We start from the raw sequence: 26,117 nt of genomic DNA on the forward strand, positions 1-26,117 counted from the left end.
ATAATGTTTCTTGTTCCAGTAGGTGACTAGGCCATTTCCGATCCTTAGGTGGCTGGTACTGTTAACCAATTCATCCTAATTAGATTATGAAGTAAACAAATCGAGGATGTTGCAGTGGTCAGTAACAAGACAAGCTGAAACGCACAAGCTATCCCAGAAAAAACACAAATGATGAAAAGGTAAATTATACACCGTGAAAAGATGAAAAAACTTACTGACGTTTCGGACGCTAGTCCTTCGTCGGAGTAAAAGAGAAAGAAGTGGTAGAAAGGAGTGTATATATGATAGAATAAGACAAAAGAAACCAATGAGAGCAAGGTAGGCAAGGAAACAAAAACAAACAATCAAAAGACAAAAGAAAAGGTTAGTTGAAAATAAAGCGTTCATTAATCCCGTTGGGACTAAGAGTGCCCAATAGGTGAATAAGCCGCATTTCTTTGGTCTTGCGACAATCATTGTTGCCGTTAAGCAAAGAAAGACCGAAAACAATGAAGTCAGAAAGAGAATGGTTAGCTAGATTAAAATGGCGGGAAACTGGTTTGGTGGGATCGTTATTGCGAATATCATAAAGATGATTGCAAATGCGATCACCAAGACGGCGGCCAGTCTCGCCCACATACAAAAGATTACAGCGGGTACATTTAATACAATATACAACATTAGAAGTGGTACAAACAAAATGGTCAGTGATTTTAACAGTTGATTTAGGACCGACAACAGAAGTGTGAGAGACTATGTGAGGACAAGTATAACAACGTTTACGAGAACAGCGAAAAGTACCAGGTTCTTTGTTAGAGGGAAGAACTCCCTTGACCAAGAAAGAACGGAGATTACGATCACGTTTATAGGAAAAGAGAGGGCGGTTGTTGAAAATAGCAGAAGTGCGAGTATCAGAGTCAAGCAGAGAAAAGTTGCGGTTAACAATGGGTTTAATGGAAATGTTAATAGGATGATACGTAAGAGTGAAAGGAATGCGGTCATTAGAGGGACGAGTGTGAGGAGTGAGAGCGGTGGTACGATCAATAGTAGAAACTTTACGAATGGCGCGATCAATAACATGAGCAGGATAATTACGCTTAAGGAAGAAGGAACGCATCTCAGAACATTTAACAGAAAAATCAAGATCATCACTACACAAACGACGAAGACGAAGAAATTGCGAGAACGGAATAGCGTTAAGAGTGTGCTTAGGATGAGAAGACGAGTAGAGTAAATAAGAATGAGAGTCAGTAGGTTTGTAATGGACACTAGTGCTAAGACGGTCGTCATTAACACTAAGCAAGATGTCAAGGAAAGTGACTGATGTTTCACTAACCTCCCACGTAAAGTCTAAGGCAGGGTGAAAAGAGTTAACAAAAGAGATGAAAGAATCTAAGTCATTACGCGAACAAGAAGTAGCACCAATACAATCATCAATATACCGTCCAAAAAACTCAGGTTTAGGTCCAGTATATTGTTGAAAAACAAGGTTTTCGATATAACCAACAAACAAATTGGCATAACTAGGGCCCATCTTAGTACCCATAGCAACACCGTTTATCTGCCGATAATACTGATCACCGAAAGAAAAACAATTAAGAGTAAGAACAAGTTCAGCTAAGCGTAACAAAGTGGGAGTGCTGGGCTCGAGGACAGGACGAAGATCGAAAAAATGCTGAAGAGCACGAAGGCCCTCATCATTAGGAATAACAGTATACAAAGATTTGACATCCATAGTAAACAAAAGCTTAGAAGAGTTATCAGGAAAGCGAAAATCGTTAAAAATACTAAGAGCGTGATTAGTATCCTTAATATAAGTAGGTAAAGACTGAACAATAGGCAGCATGAGAGAATCTAGATAGCTAGAGATGAGTTCGGTAGGACAACTACAAGCAGAAACAATAGGACGGCCAGGGTTGTTAGCTTTGTGAATCTTAGGAAGAAAATAGACGTGAGAAGTACGAGGAGTAATAACAAAAAGGTTTTTAGCAGTGGAGGGTAAAGAGCCATCAGAAATGAAAGAGTTAACAGTGTCTTTAACTAATTTTTGATTGTCAGGGGTAAGATCCTTATCCACTTCACAATAAAAATTAGTATCAGAGAGTTGACGTATAGCTTCCTGTTTATACAGGTCAGAACGCCAGACAACAACTGCACCGCCTTTGTCAGCGGGCTTAATAACAATGTCAGAACGATTGCGTAATTGACGTAAAGCCAACCACTCGTCCTTAGAAAGATTAGAATAACTGAGTTTACGGTTAAGATTGAGATTAGAAATATCACGGCGACACTTATTGACAAAAAGATCAAGAGAAGAAAATTGTCCCTCGGGAGGGACCCAGTTAGACTTACGAGGACAAAGGCGCTCAAAGACATCACGTTCACAGTTAGAGTTAGAAGAGTCGGAGAAAAAAGCTTTAAGGCGAGTACGGCGAAAAAAAGATTCAGAGTCTTTCTTGACCTGAAATTCATCAGATTTCTTAGCAAGAGGAACGAAGTTCAAACCCTTGCTAAGAACTGAAATTTCAGAATCAGAAAGAGGTAAATCTTCGGGAATGGTGACAACGGAATGACTGAAGACATTGTGATTGCTATGTTCAACATGTGTAAAAGGATCAAAACCAACAAGAGACACAAACTTATTACGCTTAGTAACAAACAAAGACTGGTACAAACGGCGGTTAAGAGTAAGAATGTGATTACGAATGGAGGAAACTAACACTGCCGGACAGACATTAGACAAGTCTCTGAGGCAAGCAGCAGTATCAAGAGTGAGGGCATCACGTTTACAGCACATACTACGAATAGTGGAACGCATGACAGAGCGAGAGAAAGTGGAACAAGCAGAAGAAACATCGGAAAAATACTGAGTAGAGTTGACACCAAAATTAGAAGCATGAAACTTAACACGAAAACCAACAGGAATGACTTTAGCATGAAGACAACGACCAATGAAATAGATATGACTAACAAAGCGTGTTTTAGCGAGAGTAAGGTTAAAGAGTTTGAGAGCGAGATTAGAGCTAATGTTAGGAAAAGGAAATAAAAAACTTACCATTTCCTTGCGGAGTTCCTTGATGATGTTCGGCATCTGAAATAGAATAAAAATGGTCGCAGTATATAGTAATAAAAAGATATAACTAGCTAAAAACTAGTGTGAGCTGCGTCGGTGTTTCTAATGAAACAGTAATGATGAAAAGGTAAATTATACACCGTGAAAAGATGAAAAAACTTACTGACGTTTCGGACGCTAGTCCTTCGTCGGAGTAAAAGAGAAAGAAGTGGTAGAAAGGAGTGTATATATGATAGAATAAGACAAAAGAAACCAATGAGAGCAAGGTAGGCAAGGAAACAAAAACAAACAATCAAAAGACAAAAGAAAAGGTTAGTTGAAAATAAAGCGTTCATTAATCCCGTTGGGACTAAGAGTGCCCAATAGGTGAATAAGCCGCATTTCTTTGGTCTTGCGACAATCATTGTTGCCGTTAAGCAAAGAAAGACCGAAAACAATGAAGTCAGAAAGAGAATGGTTAGCTAGATTAAAATGGCGGGAAACTGGTTTGGTGGGATCGTTATTGCGAATATCATAAAGATGATTGCAAATGCGATCACCAAGACGGCGGCCAGTCTCGCCCACATACAAAAGATTACAGCGGGTACATTTAATACAATATACAACATTAGAAGTGGTACAAACAAAATGGTCAGTGATTTTAACAGTTGATTTAGGACCGACAACAGAAGTGTGAGAGACTATGTGAGGACAAGTATAACAACGTTTACGAGAACAGCGAAAAGTACCAGGTTCTTTGTTAGAGGGAAGAACTCCCTTGACCAAGAAAGAACGGAGATTACGATCACGTTTATAGGAAAAGAGAGGGCGGTTGTTGAAAATAGCAGAAGTGCGAGTATCAGAGTCAAGCAGAGAAAAGTTGCGGTTAACAATGGGTTTAATGGAAATGTTAATAGGATGATACGTAAGAGTGAAAGGAATGCGGTCATTAGAGGGACGAGTGTGAGGAGTGAGAGCGGTGGTACGATCAATAGTAGAAACTTTACGAATGGCGCGATCAATAACATGAGCAGGATAATTACGCTTAAGGAAGAAGGAACGCATCTCAGAACATTTAACAGAAAAATCAAGATCATCACTACACAAACGACGAAGACGAAGAAATTGCGAGAACGGAATAGCGTTAAGAGTGTGCTTAGGATGAGAAGACGAGTAGAGTAAATAAGAATGAGAGTCAGTAGGTTTGTAATGGACACTAGTGCTAAGACGGTCGTCATTAACACTAAGCAAGATGTCAAGGAAAGTGACTGATGTTTCACTAACCTCCCACGTAAAGTCTAAGGCAGGGTGAAAAGAGTTAACAAAAGAGATGAAAGAATCTAAGTCATTACGCGAACAAGAAGTAGCACCAATACAATCATCAATATACCGTCCAAAAAACTCAGGTTTAGGTCCAGTATATTGTTGAAAAACAAGGTTTTCGATATAACCAACAAACAAATTGGCATAACTAGGGCCCATCTTAGAAAAAACACAAGTGATTTTAAACACTTGACTCTCACCTGTGTGGGGTCTCCGGTTTCCTGGACCCTGTAGAGTTTGTTAGGTCTCTCCCTCGATTCATTGATTTTTCTCCACGGGTTCTCTGTTTTTCTCCCTCATCATATCCCAACATAATATATTTCAATTCGATTTGTGAGTTTGCCCTGACTTAGACCAATTCTTCGTTTGCACGTTACGTCATTGCGGCCATACGGTACCATTTAACAAAAGATTACTCATTAGCATCCCTTGTTAACGGTACCACAATGACCGCCATGTTTTTGTCTTTTAACTCTCTTGGGAATACTCGCAACCCGGTTCTCTACGAATTTTCCAATCTTCTACTGATTAGAAAAAATTATATACGAAAATGTCAAGCGCAATGGAAAAAAATACTTCAACTCTCGTGCAGCTCATCTTGCTTTTCAACAGAAACTAGATATCTCAGCAGTTCAACAAGTTAATTCTTACTTCAGTAATAATCTTGTTTAAATACCAAAGCTCATAAAAACATCTCGAATCCTTTCGTGTAGAGAGCCTCTAAATGCGATATCCGGGCACTCCCAGGAATTGTCAAAGCAGATGAAGACAGTTCGATAATTAGCTCGCCAACGGCCATGTTGGATGAACTTGGTTTTCAGCATGGGTTTCGACCTTTCGAATCGTAAGTAAAAATCTTTTAAACTGATTATAAGACCTCATAAAAACTCTAGAATTGAAATAAGTGCAAAATACCTAAGTTTGATTATAATTTCCTGTTATGTTTGCACTGAGTTCCGAGAGGAATAGCGCAGCGCGCTGATTCTAAAAATAGCTTAAAGATTCGGACAAACATTGCATTCTGTTTAACCGCTACGAGGATTATACGAACCGATTTTATTATCTTTAATTAAAGTTACAATAATAACCCATGTAAACTAAGATCAACTGCGATCGGCTGTGAAAATTATCTGCTGAAAGTAAACTTGTAAGTTTGTTTGTCCGAATTTCGCCTTTGTCTTCGTTTTTATAATGACGTCACGGCTGCGCTGCGCTATCGATCTGGGGGGGAAAACAATGGACGTTGCCGTGCGTAAGAAAAGACGTCCTATTGTTTTGAATTTTTCTGGGGGAGAAAAAAATGTACGTTTTTTTCATAAGAAAAAAGGGCCTATTGTTTCGTCCCCCAGAATAATTCCTCTAGCTAGGAAATCAATGCAAGGGGTTTATTGTCCACAAAGATTTGGCGCGATTTTCCTTTGTCATCCAAAAATATGGCTGTCCCAACGGATCATGCCAATTTTCCACTGGAAACAACACACGCTGCAATCTCGTATTTGTTTCAGTTTCTCGAGACCTTGCCTTAGCACCAGACAGAACGGAACTTCATCTTGTAGGGCTTTGACTCATCGTTGGGAAGAAGTATGTATTTGATCAGATGACCTAGCACAAAGATAGTAATACACCCTTTGCAGCTCGGGCGTATCATTTTGTAATTGTATTCCCTCGAGCTGATCATTTTACTAGCTATCATGTCGGTAGAAAAAAGTCTCGAGCAGAAAATTCACCAAAACTTGTTTAAAAAACACGGTAATACAGGATAAATTCTTCACAAGAAACTCCCTTGCAGATATTGATGGGTTTCACGGCGGCCATGCTGGAGGAACGTAACAAAAGAATTGTCAATGAATTCTTTGGTTATATCCTCCAACATGGCCGCCGTGTCTTTTCTTATTTAATTCTCTTGGGAATGGTTGAAAACCATCAATATAAAAACTACGACGTAAATCTAAATAGAACAAAACCCTTAATTTTCTATTCTTAGATTGCACGTTACGTCTCTTTAACAAAAGTTTTCTCATTAGCATTTATAGTTAACTTCACCAAGATGGCTGCCATGTTTTTGTCTTTTGACTCTTCTGGGAATGCTTGCAAGCTTGCAATTGTTTTGTGTTGTAATTCAGCGTTAATTATTTAATACTTTTTTATGGATTTCTTGCCTGTATTTTAAACCTAAGTAAAAGGATTTGCTTGACATTCAGCACGCGAAGGAGAAATGCCCAAAACCCCCGTCGTGCAGCGATTCGCACGTGCAGTAAACTCACACATCTCGTGTATATGACCTGAGAATCCAATTGAAATCAAGCCTTGTTCAAACACTTGTTGACTTACCTTCTAACGACCAAGGTTAATCTTTTTCAGAACAAACAACAGGTATTTCCAGATCGTCTTAAGTATCAAAACTATCAATTTCTTACGCTGCAGATTCTAGAAGTTCAACTGTGTATAACATCAGTGGAAAAGTCTGGAACTACCAGAACTTGAAGTGAAAGGCGGAATTCATTCTTTTAATGAAAATTCTTTCCTTTTGAATTGATGGATATTTTAATGTTTGTTCTTTTCTTTTCTTTTCTTTTTTTCTTGAACGTTTTGACCCATGACCATTTATAGAGGGAACTGGATTTTGCCCAGGATTTAGCACCCGAATATGCATGTGATGACATATGGTCTCCTTCCTAACCAAGACTTCTGAACAAGATTGATATCGTACAGGTTTTAAGCCCCGTTTACACTGGCGATTTTTGCGGCGATTTTTGCTGCTATTTTTGTGGCAATTTGGCGGAAATATGAAATCTTTTGTCTCATCCTTCAAAAGAGACATTCGTCTAGGAAAATCTTGGTATCCTGAAAAAACATTACAAGTAAATTCTATACCATTATTTATTATGGAAAAAATCGCAAAACAAATCGCAGCAAAAATCGCTAGTGTAAACGGGGCTTCATAATGAAACGACAGCCAGAGTTTTCAGCGTTTTCATTAGTATATAAAGGAACCTTTTCTGAATAACGAGGAGACCTAATTGACCTACAGCTCCTCGGCTCGGACGTAATGTTGTCCCATTTCAAACCACGTGTCATTCCCTTGAGAATTAGATTCTTTGTTGGAATTGTATCCGCATTCATGTGTCTTCTCGTGTGCGACCGTTAAACAAAGAAAGGATACTCTAGGGAATGACACGTGGTCTGAAATGGGACAACATTACGCCCGAACCGAAGAGGTCTATTCGTCTTGGTGAAATGTTTACGCACTTCAGACCACGTGTCATTCCCTTGAGAATAAGATTCTTTGTTTGAGTTGCATGTATATTTATGTGTCTTCTGATGTGCAACCGTCAAAAAAAGAAATGATACTCTAGGGAATGAGTTTACGTGGTCTGAAATGGGAAACTTTCGTTTGCACCAAGACGAATTAGGTCTATTTTTTATCAATCACTCAATACCTTTTACTCGCCAAAAGCGCGTCCCATAGTGCATATGGAGACAATATGTCGAGGGATGTAATCGTTTCCGGACTATCCACTAACGAAAGAATGCATGATAATAAAATGAATCAAGTAACACGACAGAAAGGCACCACGATGATAGACCATACAAGGATTCCCTAGAGTTGTTGAGTGGAAAAAGAATGATGAACGCCGCAATTTCCGCGTTATCTCTCATCTTCGAGTATAACTAATATAAATTGTTTCTCAAAATTTCCAAAATACTTAAACACTTCAACCCTTTATCTATTAGGTTTATCTTACGTAACTGGACAACACCTCCGCATTTATATTTAGCAAAAATAAAGTAGAAAACCTAAGAAAAACAGCAAGATCATAAAAGTATGCTCCATTGAGCTCGGCTTGCGAGCCATTAATGAAAGTATGCTGATGATTGTGGCCAAACACTGTCCAAATTTGTGGTCAAAAATGACATGACTTAGCAAAAAATTAAGTAAAGATCCGACAAGCCTTTTTCATAAAAGCTTCATCTTTCGCTTGATGAAGGATTAAGCGTCATTAGGTAAAATAATCAGGCGATTTAATGGCTATGTCGTCAAAATATGACGTTCAGCAGTAGCACCGCGATCGATATACAATTCCATGACTATTGAATATTATTTAGTTTTTCACAGAATGGTCTGTGAGTCCCATATAACTGATATTTAAATAATTAATTATCCGCAAAAACCATTACCACTTATCACACAAAGCCAATGCCTAACTTTAAACGGTGGTTCTTTGAGAGACTCTGATTTATGAATACACAATCCATTCATGAAAAAAGCCCCAGTATTGTAGAGGATTCAGTAACATGGATTTTGAAAGAGAACTGGAGTATTCTCGATCATTCTGAAGGTTGGAACTTCCTTTAATCTATCTTGATTTTTATCCTCTGTAAGACAACTGCCTGCCATGCAATGGTTAAAGATGGAACTTCTAGATATTTGATGGACAGATGAATCGAAGATGAATCCTTAAATACAGGCCGATGTCATGCATTCGCAGGGACTGTGTCTCAGTCGTATTGACGTTTAATAATGAACTGGACTGGCTTTAGATCTGTTGAGATTAATTTTGATTCCGTACCACAACCCAGTTGCACATTGAATAAGGTTGACGTTCAAAGGCCTAGATGGGGTTCAGTACGATAGATTTTTGATGGCGATATTTCGTCTTCTGCGGCTCGGAGCGCTGAGGGGGGGGAGGAGGAGGAGGGGAGAGGGGAGGAAGAGGAGGGAGGGGGAGGAGGAGGGGGAGGAGGGAGGAGGAGGAGGAGGAGGAGGAGGAAAGGCGGAGGGAGGAGGAGGGGACGCGGGAGGAAAGGGAGAGAGGAGGAGGGGAGGAGGAAAGGGAGGAGGGGAGGAGGAAGAGAGGAGAGGGAAAAGGAGGAGGCGGAGGGGGTGGAGGGGAGCGGGGGGGGGGAGGAGGGCGGGGGGGGGGAGGGGAGGGGGGGAGGAGGGGGGAGGGGGGGGAGAGGGGGGGGGCGGAGGGGGAGGTGGGAGGAGGGGAGGGGGGGGGGTGGGGAGGAGGGAGGAGGAGAGGAGATATGGGCGCGAGGAGGAGGAGGGGCGGGGGGGGGGGGGGAGGAGGGGCGGTGAGGAGGCGGGGGAGGGGAGTGGAGGGGGGTGGGGGAGCGCGCTGCGGCAGGTCGTGCGGACGCCATGCTGAGATGCTGTTTCCCGGGTCTATAGGATTCCTTCGTCTTCGTTGCCTCTTTATTCTTCTTCTTCCTCTTCTTCTTCTTCTTCCTCTTCTTCTTCAATTTCTTCCTCTTCTTCTTCTTCTTTTTCTTCTTCTTCATATTTTTTCCCCTTTCCACCATGATCAATTTTTTTTTTCATTGCCCACACATTTCCTTTCCTCAATTCTTTTTTAATTGTTTTCTTCTCGATCTCCTGTCCTGTCCCTCCCTTGCTTCCCTTTTTCGTCTTCCGTCTTCTACTTCTCCTTTTTCCTTCTCTTCTTCTTGACAACCTTAACTTAACTTAATGCTCTCCGCACCAGGAGGCGCATATAAGGCTATCACTCTACTCTGTCGACGAAGTAAATCGCGTCTTAAGATAGTACATACGCCCAAAAATAGGCACTTTTTTTGGAAAAAGTGCGATAAGTTATCTTTTCGGGTGATCGGTCAACAGCAGTAGAATTTTACCAAACTAAATATAGAAAATAAAGCAATACAGGCTTATAGTCTGTTAAATACATTGCATGCAAAAGCTGCGTATCATCATATTATCATGAACCTTGTTCCGCCACTCATCGAACTAAAAGAGACAATTAGACGAAAACATGCTTGACTTTCGATGACTTTGTAAATTGTCTAGCATCCGTAGGGGGCTATTTTCATTATTTGTTTTTTATTTATTTAATTTCCTTGAAGTTCCGTTCTTCGTCAGTCGACAGGTTGTTAGGTAAATTTAATATAGAAAAACTTATCTTAGACTACCCACATGGCCCTTATAAAAACGGAGAAGCATGATCTGATGTTTGTTCCGAGAAACGTCCGCGTCACTATGTTAACTTCATTTAAGGGTGATTTTTAGTGGCACAAAGTGAAGCCCATAAAAAACGTTTCTTCTCCTTCTTCTTTTTCGTTTTCTTCTTTTTCTTCTACTATCCTCCTGCCTGCTCCTTTTCTCTGTCTCAGTTCGTCTTCGTCGTCGTCGTCATCGTCTTCATGGCGTCATCATCATCTTCTTCTTCTTCCTCTCCTTCTTCTTCTTCTTCTTCTTCTTCTTCTTCTTCTTCTTCTTCTTCTTCTTCTTCTTCTTCTTCTTCTTCTTTTTCGTCTTCCAATTCTTTTTCTTATATTCCTCTCTATTTCGAATTCTCTTTTTCTTTTTTTCTGGAATTTCACGTAAAACGCTTCATCACCAATGCATCAACCACAGAACTTCCACTAAACCATATAAGACTTTAACAACGTTTTTCGATCAGTCGTTATCGCAGCTACTATCTCCTCAAAGGAAACGCGCAGCATGTTAAAAATTAAGTGAAGTTCAACCCTTGTGATTCATTCATAAACTGCAAAATGTCACTTCACTTCCGGAGAAATTGAGGTCCCGACTAATAAAAGAGCACTGATATCTAGGACAAGCCCTTTATTGAACGCCAAAAGCCGACAATGAATTGCCTAGTAATCTTTCTAGAGTTTCTGGTTATCTTATTGAGAAACAAAGAACCATTAAAAAGATGTTAGAGATCGATTCATCTCGATGATTACTTTGATAGATTGCTGTGAACGGGAATTTTTAGATTACTAGGAAAGTTGGAAAGCGCTTGTCGGTTGCTGTACTTTTTTGTTCCATGTGTGCATGCGGACCGTCGGCGTTTTTTGCTCACGGCTTTTCAAAAACGCTGATTCCAGATTCAGATAACGAAAACCTCAGGTATTCATTGGCATGTTCAATGAAACCAGACTAAATCTTCATACAACTAAACATAAAGGAACCAATAAGATACAAACATTAAAAGATTTCAGATATCTATTTTTGTCCAATGGATCCCATTGAGTTTGTCAAAGACAAACGCGCGCAAAATATTCAAATGCACTTCTCTCCATACACACCTATCCCCTTCTCTTTGTCTGCAAAATTATCTACTAAATAAGTGGCGCTCTATTTGAGGAGTTGCGTTCACAAATATCCGGACCGGTACGCTTTCATATAGTGGCCCAGGGCAGCTGAGCTGGTTCAGTCAAACTAGTAAGTGTTTGTATACAGCTATGTACTATACCTCTTGCAACTCAAAGGTAAAAATCAGTGCGCCAACTTACACAATGTTCTGAGGAATTGGTACGAAATTTACGAAAGGTACCAACGTATTCTTTCAAACATCAGGCGGCAAGAAGCGGATCGAGGGCCTGATATTCGTGATCAGTATCCGTAATCTGTTCCCTCGCCTCCTGGTGCCTGGAGCTGTAGGTGAGTAAGTATCGCCCCAGTTTCTGTGACCTTTCCTCCCTGTTTTCTCACTCAATCGACTAGGGTATCGGATCCCATAAATTTCATATTCCCTCCCCCTGGTTCCTTCCTCCTAAATTGAACGCCGTCCTTCATGATCACTAAAATTGTTTTCTGTCTAAAATTAAATTGAAGTTTTCGGGATGCTAGGGTCAGGATATTGTAATGATAAAGATCGCCTAGAAAGCCGAGACATATCGGTTCGTCGGCGGCGTTGCTCCATTGGCATCGAGGGCGGGGTATGAGTAGATTCCGTTTTCATTGAATCTGCAATCAGACATTGCTATAATCTTCTATATTAAAGCAACTGCCGTTATCTAATTTATCGTCTCCTTATCAGGGAGGTATAAAATCGTATATTTACGATCAAATCCAAATCGTGATTATGGGAGAAATGATTTCAAAACCTCGCTCACCGGGACACAATTTCAAATGTCATTTTGAAAGGGAACGCATTTTTTACATGGCGCAGAGATGCAAGTACAATTTATTCAAAGGTTAATGAGAACGTACATTGGGTTATCACTGAATTGAATCTGCCCTGATATTGGGGCAATGATCTTTATGTGACTGTTCCGAAGATTGACAAAACAAAGACCCAACGTCATCCTAGTGAATCAACACTGATTCAAACCATTCGGTAATATAGAGTCAATCGCCCTTTGAAGAAGAATTTTCGACGGATATTTTGTATAGAAAATAGTCCTGTCTCCGGCGTAAATGTTTTGTTTGAGAAACAGCTTTGATTGTGATAAGACTTTGACTTCAAGATTATACGATAACCCGAGTAACTAGATCCTGGCGGTTTTCGCAAGGGTCAGAATTATAAGGTTAAGATGGGAAGCCGATGCGTTGTTTTATGAAGTTGATTTGACTTATCATCTACGGTGGAGGACGCAGTCGTATGCGGGGAAATGCGGCAATCCCATCGGCCTGCGCGCTTAAAGTTCGACGAACACTAAATACCCCACTGTGTGTGCGGTCCGGTTAGTTAGGCTCAGAAGCTTTTGGTGAATGGTGACTTGAGGGATTACTGAGCTTGTGGTTAGCATCTACAAACAGAATAATATTCCTAAAACACACAAGATTAGACAAGCGAATTGACAAGCATTAAACGCCCTAAAGGTACACGCATTTAAGAAAACTTCATCAGTAATTTCTTTTCAAAACTTTTAATTGAGTCGAAACTAATTCAACTCTAATCTATACACAGATGGAAACCTGCGTCAAGATTTTACGACTTGCGTTGCTTCTTATCTTGACTTTCTCCGTGGCACAGAATTGTCTCATGCGAGGAGGCTGCCATAAAGTCCAAGAGTCATCACGGAGCCAGGTCGATTTTTTCCTTTGTGGAGACAGCATTTATTATACCTTCATGGACGTTTGCAAAATTTCAAGAAGGCGAAAGAGAGGTTCGTACACATAGCTTCATATAAATTTAAATTACAAAAAAGTAAGCTTTTGAAAACTTTTTATTTTCGTTGGTGAGAGCGTGGGCCCTTTTCTATGCGAAGTAAAGGGGGGCTCTGTCGTTTATCAAAACTTCTTAAAACAGATCTCATTCTCCAAATTTTCGAACTAGCGGCAAGATATCTGAGTTAGGCTAAGAAGATTGAGTTGAAATGTCTATAAAAGGAATGTGCACTGCCTTGAGCGATAAGTTATAGGATTTCACTCAAATGTTTTAAATACATAAACTGAAGTAGTTAGCGAAAAGTGAGCACTTTTCATTGGGTAATTTGCCACATCTGGGGATGTCATTACGTTGCCTATTAAGCAGAGCAACGCGTCAAAGTACTCGCACTAGTAAAAGTAAAAGTCAATGGCAGATTCAGAGTCTAGAAAGCATTTAGTATAAAAAGCTCGCTTGTAAATTAAAAACACGTGTATGAATTTGGTATTTTAAGCTGTGTCTGTCTATATTGGAAAATGACGGGAATGGGCAAACTCGGGTCCCTTCAAGACAGACAATCGTTTTTCGGAAATGATTTGGATCTTTCCTTCTAATATCCCATCTGGGGGTCTTGTTTAAGTTTATGAGTGGTACCTTCTTTTATTGCTAAGGAATTCGGTCGTGTTTGGCCTGCTGGCAAAGATAATCTGCGCGTGCGTAGATAGACAATCATCTGTTGTAATAACCTAACAAGGAGAATTAGATGATTATCGCAAAGTGAGAAGCTTAACTATGGCCTTTGATTGGCTCTTCCGGAATAACACGATTAGATACGGGGGTGTTTATTGCAAATCATTCGCAACGAAGCCCACAGTCCAAGCCCAGAGAAAACTACACCACGTTGAATTGAGATCAAAGTTGATGTTCCCTCGACCTCAACTTTCAATATGTTTGGCAATAACATCAGCTGTAATAGTATATCTTTACAGATGATCGTAAGGTTAGATCCTGGCATCTATTTTCATATACATAAGTTTTGATTAAAAATGAGCTCTAGATAAACAATACTAAGACAAAGAACTGTAGCCGATGATAAGTGTAGTCGCCAAAGTGATTTCGGTCTGTTTGGAAAACACGACGTGAAACTGAAATGACCCCAGACACGAGAATCGCAGACGCGTCAGAGACAATTTTTTTCCCGCCAAAAATGTGTTCCTGACGATTGAGGAAAACCTTTTATTTATTAAAATATCGCATGCCTGACCTTAGGTGGTATTTTCTAGCATTCTTTCGGCACTTTTTTGCTGTTCTGTATCGTTTAATAAGAGGATTTGCAAGGAATTATAAGAGAATGACATTAGAGAGCCTGAAGGTACTGATTGATTTTTATTAAGTTGTCAATGAATCCTTGAAAGACGAAGAGATTGTCAAAGGGAACACTTCTTTCTGACATGAAGATAAACATATTTAGTATTGAAATGTTAATATATATCTACGAAAGCGTGCCCTTGCAATAGAATATACACTTCAAATATACAGAATGAAAGAAAAGTAATGCAAAATGTCTCAAAGTCCTTAGAATCCCATATACATAAATATATAATGTTCACAAAAAAATGATGAAAAAAAATAAGAAAGTTGCCGAGAGAAAGAATCCGAACGTTTCGAAGTTGATTTTCAGTGTGAGGGAGGTTAATAGTCTTGTACAATAACGGGGATTTTATGACCCGGGGGCTACCCGAGCCCCATGGGATCCGAACACGATTCGGGATATACGGGAACTTACAAGCTAATAGGCTACCCGAGATTCAAAAATTTTCTATTCGGGTCCTATTACAGTCAGTAGCCATATGCTCATATGCTAAGGGTTTTCCGACTTTTCTCTCTTTGCTGAGAATATTCCCTTTCACAGTTCCCTGCATCATATTGAAAGGTAGCCGTGCCGTGCATCAAAGCAAGAAGAACGGTGAGCGAGCTTGCAATTATAGAGACCTTTTTAAACACCCTGGACAATTATTCACATGGCTCTATCATTGCAAGCTCACCGTTTGTCTAGCTTCAATGCAAAGGCACGGCTACCTTTCAAGATGGCGCTGGGAACTGTGAAGGGAACTATTCAACACGCTAAATTGAATTACATCGTGCCACCATCATGCATGTCGGCCCTGACTTTGATCAGCCCAGAGGTCGTTTCAGGGTTCGATATTAAATATTGGAGTTTTTTTATGAACTTGCGGAACGTATTTAATTCAAATTGTCAATATGCTAATCAGCAAGGTAACTGGACATAAACACCTGGATACTTGCCAAAGAGATTTGAAAACCATTGTTTACTAGAGAAAACATTATAGGTGAATTTGAAATATTGGAAGGTCATTATGGAAGTCAGGTATTGCACTCATCGTCGTTATTAATATGGCTAATAATGTTCCAACCGATGGCTGACATCTGTGACAGTTATTATTTGTTAAAGCTTTATGCGTGGGATGATGAAAGCAGTAGCAGTAGCAGTAGCAGTAGCAGTAGCAGTAGCAGTAGCAGTAGCAGTAGCAGTAGCAGTAGCAGTAGCAGTAGCAGTAGCAGTAGCAGTAGCAGTAGCAGTAGCAGTAGCAGTAGCAGTAGCAGTAGCAGTAGCAGTAGCAGTAGCAGTAGCAGTAGCAGTAGCAGTAGCAGTAGCAGTAGCAGTAGCAGTAGCAGTAGCAGTAGCAGTAGCAGTAGCATGTATTATCACTACCCACCACACCAAGCTCCAACGAGTGCCAACCGTACAATAATCAATAACAATTCGATACTCGCATACTGCAGTCTCCCTCGCATCCGTTTTTAGTGTCGGTCGTCACGCGTGGAGGGAACGCGTGACGACCGACACTAAAAACGGATGCGAGGGAGACTACGCATACTGCTGTTTTCCGACTGAACGCCATGGCATGTAACATTCTATCGTCAACTTATCAAATCCTCTTAAAAGTAATTCAGGAATGAAATCTAGTGCTTGTTCGATGACAGAGCCACATAAATGCGTTGCCTTGAACCCTGGAATAAGACATGGGAGTTTTAATTTCTTCTGGGGTCTGGGGTCTTTTAACCGGGCAACTGCTATAGAGCTTTATCTTGATAAACCCGTTATTTCCGGGATAAACAAATCCTGCAATTAAAGACATATATCTGCGGTAAATTATCAGAATTTTTCGGCTGCTTAATAGGGTGACTTACTATGGAATTGAAAATACTGTAAATTGTTATCGATTTTTTCTTCTCTTCTCTTCCGACTTGCTTCGAGGGTTTTTTCTCGAGTTCTCCGGCGTCTCTCCCTCTGCAAACATGAATAATCGCATTCTCAACACTTCTGTTATCCTATCCGCTGGTCAAGAAAAGAGGGCTACATGTATTGTGTTCGTAAAATGAGTGCTTTGCGTGTAGTTCAGTTTCGAATACTGAAAGAACCTCTGGGCTGATCTAAGTCAGGCCATAGTTAACTCACTGCAGATCGAAACCTGAAACAACCTCTGGGCTGATCTAAGTCAGGGCATGGCTAACTCACAGATCGAACCCTGAAACAACCTCTAGGCTGATCTGAGGCAGGGCATGGTTAACTCACAGATCGAATCCTGAAACAACCTCTGGGCTGGTCTAAGGCAGGGCATGGCTAACTCACAGATCGAACCCTGAAACTATATATCTCTGGGTTAATCAGGGCACAGCCAACTCGTAAATGTAATTGAAAAAATGCAGAGTAGTTTCACGAATGAAAAACAAAACCAGAATAATTCAGAAAAGTGATTCGAATTCAAGAGAGAACTAACCTAACGAACTCTACTAACAAGCGATAGCACGCAAATCCGGCCCAAGACTGAATCAAACCCGAGACCCCAAGCAAGAGTGAACGACGAGTCTGTTTTGTCATATCACTACGTCATCATCAATTCTCATTCGACTCTTCAAGATAAGTTCAAAAGATTTTTAAAATCCGTATCCTTATAAGTCTTGATTGAATTGCTTTGTGATTGACCATTGAACTAATGCATGAAAAATGATCAATCGTTAAGCCAATGTACACTGATCCATATAGGAATTCGTTAATATACTCAAGTGTGGAGCTAGTCAGGTTGGCGCACCTCAAGATTACACAGTTACCTTTGGCAGTTTAAGAGATCTGTTTGAAACTATATGTTTATAATCTGCGCTGTTTGGCGTTTGATAGCTACATCTTATTATTAATACGTGATTAAAATCACTGTCGATGAACCGTTATGATTCGTCACCTTTCGTTGCGACGTATCTTAACTAAAGATCATTTTTATGAAGCTATTTCGGATATTTGTAACTGAACTTGGCACGTATTGTAAGTGTGTCTGATTTCCGCTCTTATCGCAATCTTTTCGACTGTAGCGTTATATAGTATAGTGAGATGTATTTATCTTATCAAGAGTTGCGCGCGTTTTAAGAACCACAAAGGTATACTCTTTAAATAGACAGAGGGTAAAATGCATTGCGTTCCATTCCCTCATTCTAAATAGTATTGCGCAATGTCCAAGTCCACGTTTTTTCTCTGAAAGATCTACTCGTATATATTATCTAATGACTTTATATCTATGTGTATCTTCAAAATGTTGAAAAGTTATCCCGCATTTAAGATGGCTAAATGTAAGATTATTCATCAAGAGACAGGACTTGAGGCGCTTTATTGATTACTGTATATTGAAACAGCAGGGAGACCATGAAAGTGATCCGGCTCTATTGAGCAGCACGCGAGGCACGCCCAGTTCAAAAGATGTCTACTTAATTTAATAAACGCACTTAAAAATACTATAAAATTAACGAGTTTTCAAGCACGTACGTAGAACAGCAATAGAGTCGATACAAACATTAATAAACAGACCCCATTGCTCTCCTATGTACTCTTCTCTCTGCCATCTTTTAGCATATTTTCTTATTCTACCAAGTACACAATTTTTCCACCTATCTCTATAAGATGGAATACCACTTCTAAAGTGATCATCATCAAAATGATATACCCTAATTAGTGAACGTGCGCAAATTGCCATTTTAGGTAATAACAAAAAAATTAGTCGATTACAGGTCATACTCAGTGTGATGTCATTTATACTCTCCCCGGGATTTTTTCCCCCAGGTTCTCCGGTTTTCCTCCCTCCGCAAAAATCGACAACTAAATTCTAATTAAATTTAGTGGATGAAGAGCCACTCTTTGGAAATTAATTGTATATGGATATTGTTCAAATACAAGAAATATCTTTGGTTTTAAGATATGAATTCATGGAATTTTATGTCGAAGAACACACTACTGGCGCCATTATGTAGGATTACGATGTTAAAGCTTTCAACTCAGGCATCAAAGCAAGTCAATATATATTTAGTAATTTTCGTATTGTATTCATCGAGAGAAGCTTGCAGATCTGTCAATGGACGCAATCCTTCTTGGCGTAATATTTAACCGAGTGTCATTCCCTAGAAGTTAATTCAATTCAATTCAATTCAATTTCAGTTTATTTACACTGTTTTTTTCAATTTTATATAATAGAATTACAAGAATATATAGTTGGATAATATTTAGAATTTTTAATATAATTAACAATATAATAGGTGTAAGTGTACGACAGCCAAAGGAGCTAAGCTTTCTAGTTGGCCGTCGTAATTTTCATTTAGGGGTCCTCTTTGTTTGAGGTATTCATATTCAAGTGTCTTCTCAACGCAATCGTTAAATAAGGAATGATACTACAACTGGGAATGCAAGTGGACTGAAATGAATATCGCACCAAAGCGAATTAAGTCTTTTACAACGCTTCTTAATGACACGCGCGTCTAACTTACTTCGTCAGGATGGCGAATTGTGCGATTTCACGCGTGTGATTAAGAAGCGTTGTAACCTTCTAAACAATAGTTTCTTGGTCAATTACCTTAAGTATTCTTAAGAGTAAAAGTATTCTTATTGGCCCAGTATTTAATGAACAGTTCAACTAGTTACATGGCAGCCTCACGGAACGGCGACACACCGTGCGCGCGCCTTTCTTTGGTCTCCAAGCTAGATATTTTTACCAGGACATTACTCATTCGTAACCTATTTTTTCTAAAATGATAAAAATATCAAAGCTCAATAGCAGCTCGAGTCGACTAAAATATGAAAACGCAGTGGTTGTTCCTATGAGGGCCTACCTTTTGTAAGTATTTTGAAGAAATGGCCGAAAAGAAAATCTATATATTCTGCAAACGTAGCTCTCCCACGGTCATGTAGAATGTGATATTCTCCTAACAAACTGCTTTGACTATGCAAACTCATTTACGCCCAACCAATACTCTTTAAAAATCGACACTAGTCAGTCTAAGACCAGATTTTCTCGGATTAAAGTTGTGAAATAATAAACAATTTGCTATTAAAGCATTCTCTTCTAAATTGCGCAAGAGATAAGCGAGCTAAACAAACATTTTTCGCATAATTGAGGAATCGTTACCCTTAAATAATCTCAGTAAGTTTTTTCATTTTTTCATCTTTTCACGACGTAAAATTTACCCTTTTGTCATTACTGTTTCTTTAGAAACACCGACGCAGCTAACACTAGTTTTTAGCTAGATATCTCTACTTAAATAATTTGTGTAGAATTATGGATTAATTGTTTTGGTTCAAATTCTGAACTGCATATTTTCGTAAACAATCGTCAATGGTGGTCCTGTCTCTCGACACTTTATAACTGACTTCACTTAAAGACATTTGGGATTTAGTGTCCCATGCATAGTTTTATATAAGGCCCTATGTGCCATGAGGCTCGAGGAAGATAGGTAACAGTCATAGTATTATAATGTCAAAGCTTTGGGTAGCTGGTTATGGAACCCAAGGTATATCTAGGAACTATAGTAGCCTTTTGTTTGCTTTCTTTTCCCAAGGGAAACTAACAACAAAAGAGTAAGCCATAGCAGTAGGGTCACCCTATCTTAGAACCTTTAAGTGTACCACGCTCCTACTGATCCTCCAATATGGCGGCCATGTCTTTTGTTATATCATCCAACATGGTGGCCATGTCTTTTGTTATATCATCCAACATGGTGGCATATCTTTTGTTATATCATCCAACATGGTGGCCATGTCTTTTGTTATATCATCCAACATGGTGGCCATGTCTTTTGTTATATCATCCAATATGGTGGCCATGTCTTATGTTATATCATCCAACATGGTGGCCATGTCTTTTGTTATATCATCCAACATGGTGGCCATGTCTTTTGTTATATCATCCAACACGGTGGTCATGTCTTTTGTTATATCATCCAACATGGTGGCCATGTCTTTTGTTATATCATCCAACATGGCGGCCATGTCTTTTGTTATATCATCCAACATGGTGGTCATGTCTTTTGTTATATCATCCAACATGGTAGCCATGTCTTTTGTTATATCATCCAACATGGTAGCCATGTCTTTTGTTATATCATCCAACACGGTGGTCATGTCTTTTGTTATATCATCCAACATGGTGGCCATGTCTTTTGTTATATCATCCAACATGGTGGTCATGTCTTTTGTTATATCATCCAACATGGTGGTCATGTCTTTTGTTATATCATCCAACATGGTGGCTACGTCTTTTGTTATATCATCCAACATGGCGGCCATGTCTTTTCTTATATCACCCACAAGGCGGCCATGTTTTTTTCCTATATCATAAAACGTTGCAGCGTGTCTCTCAGTAGTGTAACTGTATTCTCTTACAAATGATTACAATCTTCCTATTTACAAATATTCCTTCTTCTATAGAAATGTTTTTCATTTTTTGGCAACTTTTTTCAGCTTCAATCAATTTTTTTTTCTCAACAGAAGTCAAGACTGCAGTCAACATCCTAGTTGACCGAAGGGAAAGCTCGAAATTTTTATCGAGAACAAAACGACGTACCTACGACATTGTGGAAGAATGCTGCAACGAAGGCTGCCGAGTGGAAGAGGTCCACGAATACTGCTACGTCATGTTATGAATTGCCTCCAAAAAAAGGCACTTCTAGTAAAAGTTAGACCACTGGGTTCCCAGCGCAATAAGCTTCAAGACACAGGAATCCCAACCGTTCTATCTATTGAACGCCTACGAAAACTCATATAAATGTTGAATATGGGATTGATTCACCAGAATTCAAAAAAATGACGACGAAACATTAAGACTGTGTAATTTAAAATATATATTCTCTTTGTATATAAATCTTTCAGTTTCCGAATCAGAAACTCATATATTTTTCCTCTGCTATTTTCTTAGATAAAGACTTTCAGGTTAGATTTAAATAAAAAATATATATTATATCTAAAAAAATAATGTTTCGTGAATTTTAACATCGTACAAATGTGATGTCGTTTAATAACATCACTTCTAGTTTATAGCCTTTTTATTTCTGAGTTTTTATAGTTTTTTGTTTTTGTTTTTGTTTTTGTTTTTGTTTTTTTGTTTTTTTGTTTTTTTGTTTTTTTGTTTTTTTGTTTTTTTGTTTTTTTTTTGTCGTAGCCTTCTTTCCTAATTTAATTTTACTATTAAATATATATTCTTATTTTCCTTATCTTTTATTATTATTATAATAGAGTGACCACAGTAAATCCGTGGAATTGAACTTTAGTAATACTAAATAGCACAATTTCATGCAAATTCCATTGTTTTCTATTGTTTAACTAGCACTATTTTGTACTATTTAGTAATTAGTGTTTCACGGATTTACTGTGATCACTCTATCTATTATTTTATTCTTTACTTCAGAATATTTTCTATTTCCAGCACTTCTTTTCATTTCTTATTTCAATTTCTTTCATAAATTAATTGTTTTCTTCCTTTTTATTTTATTAGTAACACCCTTATTATTTCATTTCTTCTCTTCAATCTCAACACTTGTTGATGAACGTCTTAATTTGTTTCTTTCATCACGTCTTTTTTATCAATCGTTTGAAACTCAATGACAGAAAATTACTAGGAGACTCGATATAAAAAAAAAGTAACATCCTTATCTTAATTTTCTAAGATTATAAATCTCATTGTTAAAACAAATAATTTGTCGGACGGAAGAATTTTCCCATATTATTAGTAATAACTATAGTTTTCCGAAATAAAGCAAAACGGTAGCGTTCTTGTCAAAGGTGACAATTTGGTGAGAATATCCCGAAACGGCGTGGAAAACAATAAAGGATTGAAGAAAAAGTCACATCTGTTTGAAGAATGTCTTGCAGCTAATTTTCTCGGGTTTAAAATGTTTATAAAATGCAATTTCCACACTGGTATTCAAATACTTCGAGACCTTCCTTTCTTTTAAATAAGATCTCAAGTTGTGATGGAAGGTTAAATATAAGCGCAATCCATACCAGTTTATAGACTAACATTACACCTTACAATCAAGCCACAATAAAAACGTACCACAATGTCGTCACTAGGGACACCAACCTATGCTAATTCATTCGGTACCTAAGAAAATTTGCCCACACTTTTTTGATATCCTTCGACTTACTACAGCCACGATTCAAGCGCAGGCGAGTGAATAAAGAATTATTGGAGAACAGAGATACGAAGGTAACGAACGAATTATCATTTCTTTCTACCGTAGAATCCTATAGCTTTTGCTAGAACAATTTCAACCTATGATTGAATAATACTAAACTTTAATACGGCGTGCAGTGTTTTATACAGAATGATGAACACAAATTAAACGTACTTTTTTACTTTTAGTTGGTCCATAAAACGTCCAACGCTTTCGAAAGCATGAAGTATTTATAGTGATGACCAATGTTAGCTTTGGACTGCGTTAATCGGTGTGTTATTGAAAGAATCTCGAATAAATCTGCGAATAACATACATGGACTTACCTTAATTTGGTCCGAGCAGAAGTATAACTTCTACAATCACAAACCAGTGCAGTTAAGGTATTAGAACTGGGTAAAGTGGCTCATCATCATCATCATTTTTCCCCTTTTCGAAGTACTAGCATCCTTGGGGAGCTTCTGTCTGCAGCACTTGCTGCAGCAGTAGCCTAAGGGCTGATTTGTCCATCATAATTCTCCTATTTTGCGTGGATTCCATTTGTAGGATTCTTTCAAACTTATCCCTGTCATTTCTACGAAATCTATTTGCGACTTTTATCAATGGAGTTCACTTAGCTTCGAGTACTGTGGTTTTGGCGGGAACTTTTGCTCCAAAACGCGCGCGCGCGCACCCTCAACTCGTACATTGAGACTCTCGCTGTTGGACTTCACTGCTTTGTTAAAAACTCTCTCAACAAAACATTATGGTTTTTCGTGCGTTTTTATTTATAAACCGAGGCTTACCAGGAGTGCGTAATGTTTTTCATTTCATGTAGTAGCGGGGCAACCTGTCTTTCCTTCGATTTATATGGTTTGTTTGCTTATGGGTTACGTTTGCCGAAGATAGTAAATATGAAATAGCCACTTTAACGCTTAAGATAAAGAAAAAAATAATAAAAAGAAAAGTCGAGAGGAGAGGAGAGGAGAAATAAATTAACTTTTTAAAAAATAGCCCCCCCCCCCACCCCTTTAAAATCCTGTATCCGCCCCTGCATACGCATATATATATGATATAAGTGTCAAAATCTTTCGCTTAAAATGGTACTGTAATTTTGCGTTCCCCTAAGCTTAGTTTTCAACCTATACCGACAATGACAGAAAGTGCCTATTGCTTTATGTTTGATTTCTTTTTCGTCTTCATAAAAGAAGCCGGTAAAGGCGCTTGTAGAACAGCTGTTGTCTTCAGCTGTAGCTTATTGACTCAGTCTTTGTCACAGGTAGTAGTATCCCTATTCTATTTTTGTTGATTTTATGAAACCTTTTGTAATAAAGCTAGAACCCCCATAGAGATCTAGGTATCATACGCATCAAAAACGTAAGGTGAGTCATCTCAGCACAGGACGTGTGTCCTGCTGAATAGAAATGCGTAAAATATTGGATTGCGTGGACGGCAGATTAACTAATTGTATACAAGTGTTGAGATAGCGAAAACATTCTTAAACCTTGATTTTTGATCCAAGGGAAGATCTAGAATGAGTGTCGATAAATGATTATAATTTGTGTTCAATTGAACAGCATACAAAAGGTTAAGAACCAGAATTTACGAAGAACCATAAAAAGAGGTCCTGGGCTACCTGTAGTGTGATAAGTGGTTCACTCGTCCACAATCCAATTTTGTCACGATTTTTAATTTCTTATACAGTTTCAGAAATACATCAGCCAACCAAATATGACTGTCACCTCCCTCCTGCGTATATCATTGCTACTCCTGATATTAACCAATGAGCTACTTGCTGATCATTGCCATGGTCACTACTGCGTGAAAACAAGTGAATACTCAGATATCGTCATTGACGGTCACTTCTGTGGTGATCAGATCTACATGGCTTATGGGTATGTTTGCGGATACTTCAAAAAGAGACGAAAAAGAGGTGAGTGTTTGAATAGATAGTAAAGTAGCAGACCTCTTTGCCTGGGGCGTATGGTTTTCTTATTTCAATCCACGCGAAGACAGTAAATCTAAGGGGGCTTCCATTTATTTGCACATCGGGGGGGGGGGGGGGGGGCAAAATTGTAAGGGGCTTAACGTTATTTTGAGAAAGATAGATGATAGATAGATAAAACTTTATTTTACCACGGTATAATCATCAGAATTTACAAAATGTTTAAAATAATCAACTAATCTATACTAAGTTTAATCTAATAAAATAAAATGAAATAAAAAACCTGCTTTCCTTGAATGCCGTGCTTTACTTTACATAATAGGTTTCCAATAGTCTATGAAATTCTTTGAGAGACTCTGCCTGCCTTAAGTTATTTGGCAGGCTATTCCATGATTACGCACCAATGTAGGTAAATGTGCTTTTGAGATAATTTGTGCGCGGAAGAGGAATGTTCAGTTTGCATGTTGGCGGAGTGGTTAGGAAGGGTTATCACATATTGAGAAGGGTTGAGAACTATTGCAGGATGTGTCATTAAATGAAAGCCCCCTACTTTTTTCGGCTTGAACGTAGCTTTTGGATCTGGAAAGAAGAAAAGGACATCACCTATGCACTTTACCCTTTGCACTTTACCCCTCTAAACTCTAACACCCCCCCCCCCCCCCCAAGTATAAACTCTTCTCGTTTTTCTCAATGCTCCTTTTGATTGACAAAAACAGTTGCCTTTAATTACTTTTTATCCTTAATACCAACAGACACAAGAGAAAAACAACCATTACTGGAAAGCAAGAACAAAGGAAATGCGTTTTTAAAATCGAGAAGGAAACGCAGCTACAACATCGTTGAAGAATGTTGCTACGAAGGCTGCAGCTTCGAGGAAATAAGCGAATACTGTTAATACTGCGACTGATTAATATTAACTGCATGATCCCCAAGAAATCTCCCCTTTACTAGTGATTGCTTGTGAGTGACCCTCCATTAATATCAGTCAATGTGTAGCTGAGTGCTCCATCTAGTTGTCTACAAACGATGTCTACCCCCTCCCCCCTAAATCCTCCTAAAAAACCATTCCTTCAATAGAGTCGCTTTGCACCATCACGTGATGGCAGCCATGACAGGGGACACGAAATAGAGTCGTTCTCCCCTGGGAAACTGAATTCTTTCTCATTTAAATCAGATAAGACTAGATTCAATTGTTCCTGCCTCCTGTCATGGCTGCAATCACGTGATGGTGCAAAGCCTCTATAGCCAATAAATATGACCGTCAAAAGTCGAAATTCACATTAGCCGAACCTCTAATGACGCATTGCTCAGGTATTGGTTCTCCAGACCTACAGATATCTTAATTAAGAGTATAAATTTATAATCAGAGAGTATGAATTTAAAGAGTAAAATTTAAGAAAAATATTTTTGACTTTTGATGCACTAGGAAAGATTATTGAAATTAATTGTTCTTTAGGGGCCGTCCTTGGTTTTACATTTTGACTCGTTTA

General features: G+C 38.8%; 3 protein-coding genes across 4 annotated transcripts; 2 read left to right on the forward strand and 1 right to left on the reverse strand.

Annotated features, from left to right (window-relative positions):
• Positions 1–176: 176 nt before the first annotated feature.
• Positions 177–4,500, reverse strand: LOC148908438 (uncharacterized). The gene has a single exon (XM_089035433.1). The coding sequence runs from the start codon at positions 3,068–3,070 to the stop codon at positions 365–367; it is 2,706 nt and encodes a 901-aa protein (XP_088891559.1). The 5' UTR covers positions 3,071–4,500; the 3' UTR covers positions 177–364.
• A 646-nt stretch (positions 4,501–5,146) lies between these two features.
• On the forward strand, positions 5,147–26,031 carry LOC116292330 (insulin-like peptide 01). 2 transcript variants are annotated; one of them, XM_089035635.1, is made up of 3 exons: positions 5,147–5,198; positions 24,387–24,615; positions 25,380–26,031. In XM_089035635.1, the coding sequence occupies exons 2-3, from the start codon at positions 24,414–24,416 to the stop codon at positions 25,520–25,522; spliced, it is 345 nt and encodes a 114-aa protein (XP_088891761.1). In that variant the 5' UTR covers positions 5,147–5,198; positions 24,387–24,413; the 3' UTR covers positions 25,523–26,031. The 2 variants fall into 2 exon arrangements, with proteins under 2 accessions (XP_088891761.1, XP_088891760.1); XM_089035634.1 differs by lacking the exon at positions 5,147–5,198 and adding an exon at positions 22,619–22,736.
• Positions 12,689–21,459, forward strand: LOC148908439 (insulin-like peptide 01). Its single transcript, XM_089035504.1, has 3 exons — positions 12,689–12,926; positions 13,015–13,213; positions 21,020–21,459. The coding sequence occupies exons 2-3, from the start codon at positions 13,015–13,017 to the stop codon at positions 21,172–21,174; spliced, it is 354 nt and encodes a 117-aa protein (XP_088891630.1). The 5' UTR covers positions 12,689–12,926; the 3' UTR covers positions 21,175–21,459.
• Positions 26,032–26,117: the final 86 nt, after the last annotated feature.

Source organism: Actinia tenebrosa, unplaced genomic scaffold (assembly GCF_029948245.1).
Source record: "Actinia tenebrosa isolate PJP-AT-01 unplaced genomic scaffold, QUT_ActTen_1.0 PGA_scaffold3__52_contigs__length_22856419, whole genome shotgun sequence".
Classification (NCBI taxonomy): domain Eukaryota; kingdom Metazoa; phylum Cnidaria; class Anthozoa; order Actiniaria; family Actiniidae; genus Actinia; species Actinia tenebrosa.

What these genes read in the sequence shown, in the direction of transcription:
- LOC148908439 (XM_089035504.1), top strand. Translation starts at nt 13,015, where the DNA reads ATGGAAACCTGCGTCAAGATTTTACGACTTGCGTTGCTTCTTATCTTG. An exon ending in TTCAAGAAGGCGAAAGAGAG is followed by an intron (nt 13,214 to 21,019) that starts GTTCGTACACAT and finishes TTTTCTCAACAG; the next exon opens with AAGTCAAGACTGCAGTCAAC.
- LOC148908438 (XM_089035433.1), bottom strand. Translation starts at nt 3,070, where the DNA reads ATGCCGAACATCATCAAGGAACTCCGCAAGGAAATGGTAAGTTTTTTA.
- LOC116292330 (XM_089035635.1), top strand. Translation starts at nt 24,414, where the DNA reads ATGACTGTCACCTCCCTCCTGCGTATATCATTGCTACTCCTGATATTA. An exon ending in CAAAAAGAGACGAAAAAGAG is followed by an intron (nt 24,616 to 25,379) that starts GTGAGTGTTTGA and finishes TAATACCAACAG; the next exon opens with ACACAAGAGAAAAACAACCA.